General features: G+C 40.7%; 1 protein-coding gene across 1 annotated transcript in view; it reads left to right on the top strand.

The window, feature by feature from the left end:
- FMN2 (formin 2) overlaps positions 1-16134 on the top strand; it is a 368626-nt gene that overhangs the window by 71426 nt on the left and 281066 nt on the right. Inside the window, exon 2 of the mRNA XM_075555679.1 lies at positions 201-367. Within this exon, the coding sequence (XP_075411794.1) occupies positions 201-367 (167 nt within the window). The remainder of the gene's footprint in view (positions 1-200; positions 368-16134) is intronic.

Raw genomic sequence — 16134 nt, 5'->3', positions numbered from 1 at the left:
GCATTTCGTGCACAGTAATCTCTGAGGTATTTTCCATTCCCCCCCTCGGAGTGTGAGAGGTTCTTCTCTGTGTAGAGGGTAGTGGCCTTGGAAACCGTGTTGCTCCCTTGCTGTGTTTATCGGGCTCCTCTCCTCTGGGGCTGTCTGAGCTCCAGGCTCTGCCAGCGCTGCTCTAATGACCCTGTGTGTTTCCTCCGCAGGGCGGACTCTGCTGGAGAAGTTATTCAGCCAGCAGGAAAACGGGCCTCCAGAAGAAGCGGAGAAGTTTTGCTCGCGGATCATTGCCATGGGTCTTCTGCTTCCTTTTAGTGATTGCTTCAGGGAACCATGTAATCAGAGTACCCAGTCCAGCTCGGCTCCATTCGATGTGAGTAGGAGAATTAGCTTCTGTAGAATGAACAGCACTGTGTGGGTTTCCCCAGTCATGTATAATTCAAAAGCCAAAGCAGGGACACCTGCTTTCTTCTCTGCAGTGGTTTATTGTATCTAATGGTACAGCTTTAGGGGGCTGGGGTACCATAGTTATTCCCTACATTCGGCAAGTGTCCTTTTAGAAACACTGGTGGCTGCTCTTTTTTTTTTTTTCCTTCTCTCAAATCAGTGATAATTTATTTTATCTTTGGATCCAATTCATAATAGTACTTCTCTTTTGCAATTTAATACCATTACATATCTCTTATTAATATTTTTGTATCCTGAAGAGTATTGTTGAAGATAGCCTTTTCCACTTCTTTAAACATGTTAAATGCATGTCTAAACTCTATCCATTCTGAGCCACCACATTGCCTTTAAGACCTTGGAGCTATCAACGCTAAGATTCTGTTTCTTTCCCCTTACTTTTATTGAGGGCTTTTACACCTCATGTCACAATCCATGCATTCATTCAGTGTGACAAGCACATTTTTACATATGCCACCATGATCATTTTCAAAACATTCTCTTCCCACTTGAGCCTCTGATATCAGCTCCCCATTTCTTCCCCCTGCTTCTCCCACCCACCTTCCCTCAGGAGTCCTTGATAAGTATAGATTATGATGTTCATATCTTACATTGTCCTCCATCACCCCTCACCCACTTTTCCGTTATTCTTCCCCCTGGGAGGAGGTTCTAGTTTGAGTGTTGTGATCGAGTCCCCCTTTCTCCCCCCCCCCCTCCGCTAATCCTCCTGGTATCTCCTCTCTCACTGTTGGCCATAGCTACGCTTGACAGTTTCCTAGTCTGCTTTACTTGGTGCTTTTCTAAAAGTTGTGTTAAGTCAGTATTCCTGACTTTGCTGAAGCATTAGTGTTCTTTCAGATGCAAATCCACAGGCCCAAGCGCTGTGCTCAGTGTGCCCAGGTTTCTGCAGTTCTAGAATGTGACTTCCTTATGTTCATAACTCATTTGTGTATTAAATATTGACATGAAGCAGCATTGTCTGCTTTTTCCCCCAGTTTCCCTTCACCAAGAGAGTTAATACAGCGGAACAGTAATTCAAAAGACATATTCATAATTCATAACGAGTGTCAGCACAGCTGGATTTTCCTTTTCAAGCCAGAGTATTGCTAATCTTTCTCAGGTATGTGGCACATTTGTAACATTGGCTTTGATGAATGTATATCTAAAGACCAAATGTAAGAATTCTCATACACGAATTTTTCATAAGGTCTGGTTGGCTCAGTTGTGTGAGGCTCAGTGTAATGTAGGCAGAATGTAATGGGTTATCTTCCATATGAGTTACTTAACATTTGTTCCATTAAGTCCAAGGACACTACCTTCTCGGCATCATCCTTTTAAAATATGCGTGCTATTGATCGAGGAGTAACGCTTTCTGAAGGCTTGGATAAGAACAAGTTGTAGTAGTAAAGAACACAGTGTATATATTTTCCTCCCTCCCCCTACCTGATCACAACGTGTGATCACTCTGGACCAATCATCAGAATTAGGAAAATTAATCAGTGGTCCCCTAAAATATTGTTAAGATTTTATTAGTGATCCCCATTTGAAAGAAATCCCTCAGATGTTGCATGCCTTGTGAAACTGCCTTCAGAAGACTTTCTTTGGTTATTTTTCCTGGTGTAATTTTTTTTTTCTAAAGGACAGTCCACCTGGCTATTACTATTGCTATTGTTAGCTGCTTTTGCCTAAAAATCATGGAAGCTCCATGAACATCGGAACAGAATAAACAGACAGGAACAGAACACTGGCTGATCCTGCCCCGCTCATATGATTGGTTGCTTATTGGACCATCGTAATCCATAAGGTTTTCATTGGCTGATTTTCGGAATTTTGTCACCTGGCCTTTCTGTCATCTTTGTCCATCTTAGTCTGGAAACTCTGCTGAACCTGGTTCAGTATCATATCAACATGTATGTTTCCACCGAGGGACAGCTGGTAGCAGCACATGACGTACGTTGATGCTCTCTCTCATGAAAGGCAAGGATTCTACCAGCAAGGCAGCAATGCTAGGAATATCGCTTTTTCTAGGAAGAACTGGATAATTTAAAAAGCCCTCCTCCCCCTTCCTTCTGTGAGAGATATGTATATGTATAAACCACAACTGATGATTATCATGGTCTAAAAGTGTGGTCGAACTGCTTTCTAGAAGACGCATCAATGTGGCAAATTGTAATATTAATAAATAGCACCGACAATGGCAGACTCTACTGAGGGCTACCACTTTTTGAGTAAAACTCTTCTCAAGTTTATTACATTTTTTTCCTTTGACGCTCAGAAATAAATAACTTCATCAGTCAATGTGTATAGAATTGTAATAAACTGAAAGCAAAAAACAAAACACGTCGATCATATTCCTCTTTTTTAATGATCCAGTTGCTTTTCTTCTGTCACTCCTGCCTCCATCCTCCTATGAGACAAATAACTGACTTCCAGCTGGGTGAGTTTGGAGAACAGCTGAGGGTGGAATCGTGAGTCAAAATCAAAATGCAATTAAATAACATATTTTAGTATAACATATAGTAATTTTATATGATTGCATTATATATATTGCCTCTGTACTATACTTCCACCCATTTTCTAAACTAAACTGAAATCAAATAAGAAATCTAAGGTGCTCTGTGTGCAGAAAGGTACTGATGGGGAATGAGAAGGAATGTAGTTATCTCTGGGAAGAAATGTTGCTGCTAATTAGCCTAGCTGTTTATTTCCAGAAGATAGCTGTTGATAGGATTTCTTGCCAGCAATTCTCTTGAGGATAGTTGCCCTTTGAGATAGATCACCCTGTGGGAATAAGCTTATAACTTGTGTTCAGTCAGCCCCCTGACTTTGCTCTCTTTTCTAAAAAAAACATTTAATCAGCCCTATCTTGTCCTCTCTCTCTTTGCACATGTGATCAGAGAAGCAAGGACTCCAGGTTAGAGATTTTTCTAAAGCAGCTTATTATGGACTACCTTCTTTTGCCAACCCTTCTAATATTTTAGCCCCAAGTTATTGTATACATTTAATAGGGCCTAACATGTTGTTTTAGAGAATGCTGTATAAAATAAGAAAGGACTTCATATTTTCTCGTTGCTTTAACCTGTTTAAAGATTAGAGAATTTAAAAAACAAATGATGGCGTTGAGTGATGATATTAATTCATTTATAAAATCTACCCCATTTATTTTCTATACTACAGTGTTTTAAGCTTTGGAGATCAGGGTAGAGAAGAGAAAACAATAGGTAATTTAATTCCTATCAGATGCTACTAAGTGCTGAATGATAGGATGAAGTGAGTAGGGTAGAATGAATTTTGAGGAAAGGTTCCCTAACCATATTTTGGTGAGGGTAAAAATGATGTGGGGTGACATGCCCGGTCTGACACCTTCCCACCCTCTTTTCCCACACTGGGGTAAAACATGAAGAGAGCACAAAAGAGCAGCAAAGGAAACCAAGCAATAAAGGCCCCAAGGAATCCCCAAAATAGACTCAGGAGCAGGGCTTGGTACCTCATCAGACTTGATCAGAAAACATTCATCAACAGACAGACCTAGAACTATTTATATGGGCTTCCCCACCCCCTTTCTTCTATGTGTATCTACATAACATAGGCAGGATAAACAATCCCAAGGAGAAAACAATAGGACTGATGGTTTCAGTGGGACATGGGAGAGGGGAGGTAGTGGAAAGGAAGAGAGGAGGGGCAGCCAACAAATCCAGGGACAAGGGAACATATGATCTAAAATTGATGGTGAGATGGGCATAGATTTCCTGGTGGGGTTTGATCAAGTACAATGTAGCTGAGAGGAATTACTGAGAGATTGAAGGTCAAACACAATAGTGGGACACAAGGATAGTAAAAGAAATAGATGAAACAGCTAGGAGGCAAAGGACATTTATAGAGGTATAAATATGGCATATACATATATAAATATATTAATATATAATATATAATAATAGGGAGATAGGTCTATTCACATATATTTATATGTTAAATATTAAGGTAGCAGATGGATATTGGGCCTCTACTCAAGTACTCCCTCAGTGCAAGACCACTTTATTCTAATAACCTGATATTCTGTGATGCTCTCCTTCCTAACACGATCGCTGAAGACAAAATGGGTGCATAAGCAAATTTGGTGAAGAAAGCTGATGGTGCCTGGCTATTAAAAGATATAGCATCTGGAGTCTTAAAGGTTTGAAGATAAACAAGTGGCCATATATCTAGGAAGCAACAATGCCCGCATGGAAGAAGCACTCCGGCCTGTGTGTTCACAGGAGATGGACAAGATCGGGTATCAGTCATCAGAAGATACAAAACAATTACACCGATGCAAATGAGGAGGCACAGAGTGGAGACCGAAAGTCCATCTGTAGACAGTTGAACTTCCCCTCACAGAAAGGTCACAAGGAAGGAATGAGCCAGCACAGGGTGCAGTATAGCACCAAAATCACACACAACATTCTGCTAGCTCTTGAATGCTATCTCCCACTATCATGACACCAGCTCTACTTTACAAATTTGGCTAGACCAGAGCATGTGCACTGATACAGATAACAACTCTTGACACACAAAATCCAGGACAGATAAACACCTACGGAACAATAATTAGAGTAGTGATTCCATGAGGGTAGGGTGAAATTGGGGAGAGAAAAGAGGAATTGATCACAATAATTGACATATAACCACCCCCACCCCTACCTCCAGGTGATGAACAACAGAAACATGGGTGAAGGGAGACAGTGGATGGTGTCAAATAAGAAGATATTAATAGTTCATAAGTTATTAAGTATTCATGAGGGTGGGAGGGTGAGGGAGAGAGGAAAAAATGAGGAGCTGATACCAAGGGCTCAAGTAGAATGAAATGTTTTGAAAAAGATGATGGCAACATATGCACAACATGTACATATGTACAGGAATCTCACTACCAGCAAGAGAAGAGCTAGGAGCAGAGCACATTCTTTGGAATCTGAGATGCTTTCACACTGAGCCTCTTTGATCCATGATAAAACTGTGACTCGTGAGTAAAGAGGAGTAGCAGCAGCAGGAGCAAGAGCAAGAGCTTGGGACAGGGTGGTAAACTTCCCATCCCACAAAGCAAATAAAACTGAATGCTCTGGGGAGTGAGACTGACTTGTGGAATGAGGTGCCTCTGGGCACTCCACTGGGGAAGTGGGGTTGGCTCACCCACAGAATTAGAGATGAGTGCCTTTGGGTTGCTGGTACTAGAGTGGCATGTCCTTTGGGCATTCATTAGCAGCCCTAAAAGAGTTTGTAACATTGCTTGAGCAAGGCTGAGGTCAGAGAAAGGCCTGCCTGAGGACATGACAGAGAAGAGAGTGTATCCTGAGCATTTCTCACCTTTATTCCCACTGTAACCTGTTAACTTCCTAAGCTCCATAATCATGACCATTGTCTCTGAGGTCTGGGTGGCTATTGCAATGAATGATCGAACTCAACTGAAAAGTAGAGTGCAGGGAAAATAGAGTGCCAAGAGAAGAGAGGTTGGTCTCAGAACAGGGGTAAGAAGGGTGTAGGCATGTTTCACCCCTGTCTTGTGATAACCTGCCACATAAGTCAGAGTGGCCTCCACACATTACCTTGAAAAGTTCTATGAAGAGCTGGCAGGAAACACAAGGGGCCTGACAAGAGTGCAAGTGTGGCTTCATTGAGAAACAGCCTAAGGACCTTGTGTTGATCTGGGTTGACTAGAGAAACAAATCCAGAGACACTCTCTCTGTGTGTAAGAGAGAGTTTTATATTTTTATAACAAAGAGCTGAGGAGCATAATACCAGTGCTAAGGTGCTTTCCCCATCATGGGATCCACAAGACTTTTTCATCCCTTGACCTGTGATCTTCCTGCATTTGGCATCATTGCACGTGCTGTGTGAATCTGAAGAGAAATTTATGGACTAGTGTCAGACACATGGGCCAATACAAGACTTATGGACTTGATCTGGATTTGGCTGGGTTGTTTTCTCAACCTACAATTGCTCTTTGATATAAAGCTCTCTCTTACACAAATATGAATATCTCTGGATTAGTTTCTCTAGTCAACACTGACTAACAAATTAGGCAGACTATGATAGTAAGGTTTATTTTACCCACTAGGCTTCCATAGTGTGTTAGACAGGGTTCTCTAGAGAAACAAAACCAGGACACTTATGATTCTAAATAGATAGGGATAGAAATAGATCTATATATACAGCATGAAGGAATATAACAGCTAATTAGTCCACACAGCAGTACAGAGAGCTAAGCTCAACATACTTCCTTGGAACAGTTTATATACTGGAAGTCCTTCAACTCAAGAGGGCTGCTGGGTCAAAGAAGCAGACAGCTGTGTCTTCCCTAAGGCAAGGCAGGCAGTCCAGCCACAGACAGAAACAGCAGGGCGGGTCACCAACAGTCAACAGCTTGAGAGCTTAGCAAAGCAGGCCTAGATGGGATATTGAGTTCAAGCAATCAAGATGAGAGGATCTGAGAGCCTCAAGCTCAAGTGATGTATATCAGCAGCGTGGGGAAGCAGGTCTCAAAGGAACCTCAAGTTCTAGCAGCATGATCCATGGGTTGACTGCCCACAGCTAGTATAGCTCACAAGTTGAGGCAGAGAACTAGCTAAAGCAGCAGCACACTGGTCCGACCACCAGAGAGCAAGAGAGAGAGAGAGAGAGGGGTGGGGCTTGCCGAGCCATTTATCTCTTTGCTGTCCAAACTGCTACCTTATTAATCCCACATGTTCCTATTGGCCAGGTTGGCACAATAAACCTACCTTTCACACATAGGTATATGGGGGCAGAGTCTAATTAGGCCACCGCTTGGCTAGAGGGCAATGAGATAAATGGCTTTCCATGGCTTCCCCCTTCCCTTTTCTTCCCTGCTGGCCAGACCAGTACTCTGCTGCCCGAGCTAGTCCTCTGCCTCAACTGTGTGCTGTGGTACTGTTGACTGAGTCAACCCATGGATCATGTTGCCTTGATGTACATCGCTAGAGGGTGAAGTTCCATCAAGACAGGCTTCTCCATGCTGCTTGAGAATCCATTGGGACTGCTTTGCTCCCATGCTGCTGGCCACTGCTATGCCTCAACTTCTCATCTTCCTGCTGTTGCAACCCCACCTGTTGGTTCCACAATGCGTTAGTGCGGGTTGACTAGAGAAACACATTTAGAGACACTCATACGTATAAGAAAGCGCTTTATGTTGAAGTGTAATTGCATATTAAGAAAACATCTAGCCTAATCTAGATCAAGTTCATAAATTCAATATTAGCCCATAAGTCCAAAACTAGTCCATAAATTCCTCTTCAGACTCATGGAGCACATGCAATTATGCGAGCACAGGCTGGTGGGTGAAAAGTCTGGTGGATCCAGTGTCAGTGGAAGACCTACTGCTGTGGGTCTCCACATGGCTCCTCCAGCTCTCTCAGTGTCTCAACCGCAGAAAAATCAAATAATGAGAGAGTATGTGGCCTGCCTCCAGGGAGAACGAGAAGTTTCCAGAGTCCTCATGAGAAGGCGACACCTTCAAGGAGGCAGCATCAGGTCTGACTGACAAACCAGACTCTACACTTACACTTATTTATCAAGTTGACATGAAATTACGTAACTGCCACAGATGTGGTAATAAACGATTAGTAAAATGAGGATGGAAAAGTCACAGAAGTCCCATATAGGTCTTGAAAGCCTTGGAAAGATATGGATATTTTTTAAATTGGGAGCTTGTGGAAAGTTTTGTGTAACTAAAATAACTTATTTACTTTATGGTTCATATGGATTACTCTGTCTGCCTTTAGATAATAGAGTGGAAGGAAATAGAAATAGACGCTGGTTTACCAGTTGGTTATTGCTATCCTTGAATGAGAGATAATAGCAATAACTTAGATCAGGATGGTAGTGAGAGAGGGATAAAGAATCTATGGATGTGGGATAGATTCTGGAAGTAGAGTTGGTATGATCTCTGGTTATTTAAATATGGAGAAAGGAAGAAGGAAAGATGGCTTCTTGATTTTTATTCTAAGCAACTGGATAGATGATTGTACCATTTTCTGAAATGGAGACAGCAAGTCAGTTTTGGTGGAATTAAGACAGAGCTAGTGTTGCTCATATATTTATCTTGAAAAAAATGAAAAAGAAAAGAAGCACTCTATAAAACTAATATATAGCATGATTTACCTTTTGCTAAGTAGCATGAGACTTAAAATTTTTTCAACCCTCAAAGGTCTATTATTACCTTTCATAAAATAGAAATAAAAATGGAATTTCTTTAAGAACTCAGTGATTTTTATCTTGTTATCTCTTTCCTGTTTCCGTTATTAATCCGGGGATTCAGAAGCTGTTGAATTTTGATTTACAGATAGTATGATCACCTTTGACTTTGACTTCTGTCACCCCTTCAACCCCATCTACTCTGATTTATAGGATCACCATGAGTTAGAACTCATTCAGTGACATTGGAGTCAAGGTTTCTGGTTTGTATCACAAATAGAGTTCTAAATTAGAGGTATTCCAAGGTAATAGGAGAAAAAACAGAGGTAATGGTTCTGCTTTCTACTTGCTGTTTAGTAGATTATATTGGTGAGTATGAGATTTTGGTCTTTATTGTGGTCTGAGGAAAGACTCACAAGTGGAAAGATTCCACTTTAGCAAGTGATTGGTCTCTCCTGACAGTTTGTCCACAGTGTGTGCGACAAAGTCTAAGGAGCCTTGCCTCTAAGGAGCATTCTCGTTGTATATTTTCTAAGATAAATTGCTTTGATCTTTTGGCATTCTGTGCTACTTCTAATATTCTTCACCAGCATCATATTTCACAGGCATCAATTCATTTTCAATCTTTATAAGTAGATATGTTTATTTGGTTCATATTCATCAGCAGTTGTTTTTCACCAAACCACAGTTATGTTACATATTTGTAAATTATTTGTTAGTTAGCAAAATTTAAAGGAATTTTCAAAATTCTTCAGTTATATCAGTCAGATATTGCATTATTCGAGCCTTCTTTACCCAAGGATTTGGCAGGAATATATGACTAGCTATATTTCTTTAATGTTTTATGAGCTATTAGACCTTAAATGTATTTCAGTAGAATATTTTTGGATGCTGCAATTTTGCAATAATCCCTGCACTTGGGAGATGAGCAAGAGCTCCTGGGTCATGTAGATTTGGATACTAGTCAGTTCTGAATTTCAGAGATGGAAGATATAAAAGTTAAAGCCAAAAAGGAAATGTGATCTTGCTCCTGTTGAAAATCAAGTCATTGATTAAAACTAATAGTAGCCACAAAATCAATAGCAGACAATCAGTACATTTTAACCACTATTGTTAATAATTAGATAAATTTCACTGCTATTCGTAAGATTTTCAGTGGCTAATTACTCCAAAGTGGACAGCCTATTCTTTCTTCGTAGTCTGTTCTTAGTTTGGAAGCTCTGCTGAAACTTGTTTCTGTAGCAGCGCGACCCTGCTGGCACTTGAAATACCAGGGACATAGCTTCCAGCATCGCAGCAACACTCAAGCCACCACAGTACGACAAACTGACAGACAAGTGGTAGCATCAGTATTGGAGAAAGGCTCATTAACCTGTGAAGTGCATGTGGCACAACTTTGCTTGCTGAAAATGAGGAAGACTTGAAGCGGTTGCTGATAAAGATGTAAGATTGTGAGCTTCTCAAAGTAAAGAAAAATCTGCACAACTGAACCAATAGGTGATATTATAATAAATAGAGAAAAAATGAAGTTGCCAAGGATTTAATCTTAAATTCACAATGGACACTCATGGAACAGTCAAGAGGTCAATCGATGCAGGACACTGGGAAAATATGCTTTAAAAGTCCTCTTTAAAGATGTTACTTTGAGGACTAACCCATGGACACAAGCTGGACACCAGCCATGGTATTTTCAACCACTTTATATGCATGTGAAAATTGGACACTGAGTAAGGAAGACTGATGAAAATCATTGCATTTGGATTATAATGCTGGCAAAGAATATTGAAAATGCCATGGAATGCCAAAAGAACAAACAGATTTGTCTTGGAAAATGTAAAATCAGATGCTTAAAATATATATATATGTAAATAGTTTTATTGACATAGCTTACACATTCCAATATATCCATTCACATACAATTCTACTGTTCAACCCCAATGGGTGGGATTATAATATCAATACTATCAGCTCCCCTTTTCTCCCCTAGCCCCCCCATCCCAGACTCTCAGGGAGCCACCACTCCTGTGACTGTTTCTGAGGGGCATCCATTTAGACTTTCACGTACAGAGAGATCCTAAATATGCAAAAGAACATATGCAAATCCAACTGGATCAATGAGGTAAAACACATAAAACCTTACTGGCAAGGGGAGGAAATATTAAAGAACTAGAGCCTAGTTATATGGTTCATCAGTGCCATGCCACACCCTGGCTCTATAATTTGTTACATGTGGCCCTTTGGGAGGGACTGTCCAATCATCTTGCAGGTGGGTTTGGGGGTCTTCATTGCATTCAAGCCCCTTCGCATTGAGTTGGTTGTATGTTTTTTAACTTCTCTTTAGAAGCAAGGATGGCTACACTCCAACTCACTTACTTTGGACATGTTATGAGGAAAGACCGCTCCCTGGGAAAGGACATGATGCTTGGTAAAGTAAAAGGTCAGGGAAAAAGAAGAAGGCCATCAGCAAGGTGACAGTGACTGCAACGATGGGCTCAGACATAGCAATTATGCGCATGGTTCCGATCCACCAGGGAGGTGTTTTGTTTCTTACACTTAGTGTCGCTATGAGCTGGTAGAGACTTAGCATCATCTAACATCAATGGCCAGAAAGAATTATAAGCAAACAAATTGGAGTCCTTCCCACCCCCCACCTTCCAGAGCAGGAAGAGTACTGATACTGTTTAGTCTTTTCTGAGAAGCAATGAAAAGCAGTGTCACATTTCTCAGAACTAAGAGAACACATCTGCTACCTGTCAGCCACCTTGTTTCACAGTGGTGGTTTGTGTGTTAATATGTTGTAAGAACTTATGCCACTGGTATTTCAAATTCCAGCAGAGTCACTCACGGTGGATAGGTTTCAGTGGAGCTTCTATATGTATAGACTAAGACAAATTCATAAAAACAAAACAAAACTAACATTCAGTAAACTGCCAACAACATTTCATGGATTAAAACAGCCTATTGTCTTGCACCGTGCCAAAAGATGAGCCACCGAGGTTCAAAGAAGGCACAAAAAATACAGAATGACCACAAAAATAGACAAGAATATGCCAAGCAATCAGGAAATTGGTGCAGGATTGAGTCTGCTTTGTTCTGTTACACATGGTGTTGTCATGAGTCAGAACCATCTTAAGGGCAAATAACAAATCTATTTGTATATATGTGTGCACATATACAGATGTGTGTAGATATGTTTGGTTTATTTTTTGAAACACTGTATATAATATCATAAACTTGCTTTTCTTTTAAGTGTAGTATTAAATTATATTTAATTTACAAACTTGGTTTTAAAATTATATTGGTTAACATTTTCCCTTGTGAACATGTCTTTAATCTCAACATAAAACCCCTTGCCACAAAGTCTATTTGGACACATTGCGACTCTACAGGACAGAACAGAATGACCGTATTGGGATTCCGGGATCAAATTTTTTTTTATTTCTTTCCAATTTTATGGGTACATAATCCACATCATACAATTAAATCATTTTATCATGTCAAGAAGAATTGTACCATCACTACCACAATTAATTTATGAACATTTTCTTTCTTTCCCCCATGATTAAATCGCCTTTAAAACCAGTTGTGAAATCACATTCAGATCTAGTGCTCCCTCACATCGACATGGTTTACGTCCAAAATCCCTTCCCCCTTCCCCTCTCCCAACTAGCCTTCCTTACACCCCCTACAAACCCTTGCATCAATCACTGACTCTATGCATCTACTCCTTTTGTACTTCACACACTGGTAAACTCAACAGGAACAAAGAACAAAAATTAAATTAGGTTGTAAGGATAAAACAATAGTAATGCGTGTATGAAGATAAAAATACCAGAATGAGTGAGAAAGAAAAGACATCATCAATATTTAAATATTGTCATGGAACAAGAGAAAGATCCTTGCACCTAGAACAAATACAGGTTGAGTCTAGAGGGGGTTCCACTGGTCAAGTATAAGTTTGATCCAACATAATCAGGATTACAGTGATCTATGTTTGAAGTAAGGCTGTTCCAGACCTTTGCCTGCAGATAGACGGATCTACCAGTGGCTTAATCTGCAGAAGGCCTTGGGGCTTCCACTGTCCTCCATGGCCTTCTACAAATTGGGTGTTCACAATGTTAGCTCTGATACTTTCCCCTTTGTCATATTTGAATTTTTTTATTGTCATCTTTCCATGACACAAGCTAGTGTGCTTCTTCCGTGTGACTTAGTTGACTCCTCCTTTAGATGGCTGCTTATTTGAATGTAAGCCTTTCAGACTCCAGACACTGTTTTGATCCATAGCCAGGCACCATCTGCTCTCTTCATCACACTTTGCTATAGTACCCTTATCTTCAGTGATCATTTCATGAAAGCAAGTATTGAGCAGGACCATGTTATCAGAACTAACTGTTCGTGGGTTGGAGGTAGATTTAAGTATGAGTCCAGAATCCATCTGCTTGTCCATGGAATGGGCATGGCTGAGATTTACTTTGGTGATCATCTCATGGCAAAATTGAACCTCCATGGGACCAACTATGTCAGCACTAGCAACAAACCAACCAGCAAATAATCAATCAAACAAACCAAGTCACAAAAAAAAAAACTAAAGGCAGGAAAACAAAACCCCATAGAAACAAAAATGTACATCATTGGCAATCATCTCCATGGGGTATAAGGCAATTGCACTGATGAGGTTTTCCCAATGATAGTGTACTCCGGACACAGAATGCTACACAAATACAGATCCGCCTTGGGCCCCAGCACATGAGTTGTTTCCCTGAACGGTATGATCTCCCCTTCTGTTGAGCTATGTTGACTCTAAGTATGGGGCTTGGTACCAGGGGGGACTTCCTGGACCAGCCATGTGCTTTTCTCTACCCAACAGATCAAAACCTGTCATGTCACTGTGAGGCAGGTATCAAGGAACTAAATATATGGTGATGCTTTCCATTATGGAAATATATGGTCTCATTCCATTAGACACCCCTTGAGCCGGGGATTCCCCCAAGGTCAAGTGACTGCCAATTCCACAATCTCATGGCTACACTCTCTGAATACCTCAGTCCTAAGTCCAAGGGTGCAGGTACCTTCGAGGTAGGGCTCAGTTCATTCAACCAAAACTCTGTGTTAAGTCTTCTGGTGTAGCCCCTGCTTTATGCCATGTTACCTGCACGGTCAGCATCATCCAAGGTCATCATGGTGTTTAGTACATGGCATAGTTCACCGAGGGTTGAGTAGAAATGTATTCTTAGAGTTTACCTAGGAACATAAATTTGGGTTCATTGTCCCCCTTTGTTCTCTACGGTCATTGTTTAGCACCACTTCCCAATTTAAGGCTACTGCTCCCCAAGCATCCACTATATTCACCAAGAGAATTATCAGTGTCTCCTCCAAAATGTGGATGTTCCCCTCCCCTGCTCTTAACTTGGTTTTCCAACAAGGATTTCCATCTAATCCCATGCGAGGCTCCTTGGTTTGCTCCAGCCTAGTTGTTATGTTTCTGCCCTCTTGAGGGAGTGACCCCAGACAATGTGAGGTCTCCTTTAAGTTGGCTCGCGTGGCTTGCACAAAAGGGAGGAGATACATGGTTCATGGCTGGTAGGTCCTCTTCCTCCCTTTGGTTTGGGCATTGTTCCCAAGATTTGCTTAGTTGTTTTTTCTTCTTAAAGTACTGGACTCATACAATACTTGTCCTTTTGTGATTGCTTTCTTCACTCAGCATAGTGGTTTCCAGGTTTCTCTATATCATGCAGTGTTTCATGCTTTCATCACTGTTTTGGGGGGATACATAGTATTCCATTGTGTGTATGCATCATTGTTTCAGATGCAATCTTTACAGGAGTAGAGTGCCAAGGGAAGGTGCACTGTACTGTGAGTCTTCCTTAATCTCAATATTCAGACCCGAACTCACTGCCATTGAATCAGCGCTGACCCACAGTGACTCTAGAGAGCATTTTATGAGCATCTAAATCTTTACGATAGGGGTGGGGAGAGTCTAGCATGTGAAATCATGTGGTTTGGCTTTGCCAAGGCAATTATAGGGAGGACTCCAAATTCAATCACTCTAGGGGTTTTTCCATAGCAAGATAAAGTTTCATTAAGTGAATCATAATAATATAAATTTTGAGGGGCAAGCAAAGGACATTCACTTGTCAATTATGGGAAAGACAGGGGATATAGGAGTAGATGAAGAGATAGACACTTATGCTTCTTTTTGGCTGTCTGGGGCCGATCTTCGTGCATTGCTGTGACTCAGGATGGTCAGTTCCAGGCAGGCTGAGAGTATAGAGTTGTGAAAATGCTAACAAACTGACAAAACTAAAGTGATCCAGTGATGATGAAGATGTGAAGTGGTGATTCCTTGTAACATTGATGACTTTGTCTCCTATGGTTGGAGATGATGTTGTTGACGTCGTATTGCCATGTCCAAGATCAAGGATTCTTGCAAAATTTGAGTCTACGATGAAGATTAAGGAAGTTACACTACAGACGAATGACCTCAAGAGTTAATGATGCGAACATTGAATATGATCCGAATTCAAGATGTTGAATTAGAACAGTGATAAAAAGCAAAATCATCATGTTGCTGGCAACACAAGCACTGGATACATATTCAACTTAATTGGTGTGAGTCCTAAAAATGGAAGCTACAAAGAAAAGTTGATACAGAGTATCAATAAATGGACAAATGTCTACATTTCTTTTGTTACCGTACTTAAGGGCAAACTTGTATGGCTAGTTTGATGCTTTAGGAATAATGGAAAAGTCTATTGCAGCTCAAAATATGTTAAACTCAATGATTTAGGAGACAGAGAGGTGTTGATAAACTCGATTCTCTTTGGCAGAGTTTGGGATCACAGAGAACCACTTTCTGTAGGTCTTATTGTGTCCGAGACAGTATTATTCAAACAAGTAATGTAGTGAGCAAGATGAACACAAAGAAGCTGAGGCCTCACATGGAGGAAGATTTTGTAAAAGAGTGCAGAGTTTATAGCATCAGACAAAGTAACTTTTTTTTTTTCAGAGTACTAGTTTGCCTCAGAGTGCTGTCTCAAATTGGATTTCTGATTTAGCAAGATATTGAAGAAAACACTAAAGTATTGTGCAGAGGCTTTCCCATTTTTCTCTCTAGCTGTGATGAAAGAATGGATATACAAATACTGCCCAATTGGCCAATTTCCTCTCTGGGCTAACCACAGTTTGACACATGAGAGGAAAAACTGTCACTGGAAGCCATGCAGAGCACCACAAGTGGTGAGGACTTGTTTGAAAGACTTGCTGTATTAATGAAAAAATCTGAGTTAACATTTTCAAAAATAATTGGCCTTACTACAGTTGGACCTCCGGCCATGGTTGGCTTCCAAAAAGTGTTCATTGCACTTGTCCAAATGTACTCAATCATCTCAGTCTTGATCCAAGTTATTTAATTGTATGCCATTGTTTCATTCACCAGGAGAAACTTTGTGCACAGTCTTGGAGGTTCAACAATGTGATGTCCACAGTAGTATCATGCATACATTTTGTCAAAAG

The sequence above is a fragment of the Tenrec ecaudatus genome, chromosome 8 (assembly GCF_050624435.1).
Source record: "Tenrec ecaudatus isolate mTenEca1 chromosome 8, mTenEca1.hap1, whole genome shotgun sequence".
Classification (NCBI taxonomy): domain Eukaryota; kingdom Metazoa; phylum Chordata; class Mammalia; order Afrosoricida; family Tenrecidae; genus Tenrec; species Tenrec ecaudatus.
The sequence above is the reverse complement of the archived record's forward strand: the minus strand, read 5'-3'. Positions and strand labels throughout refer to the sequence as shown.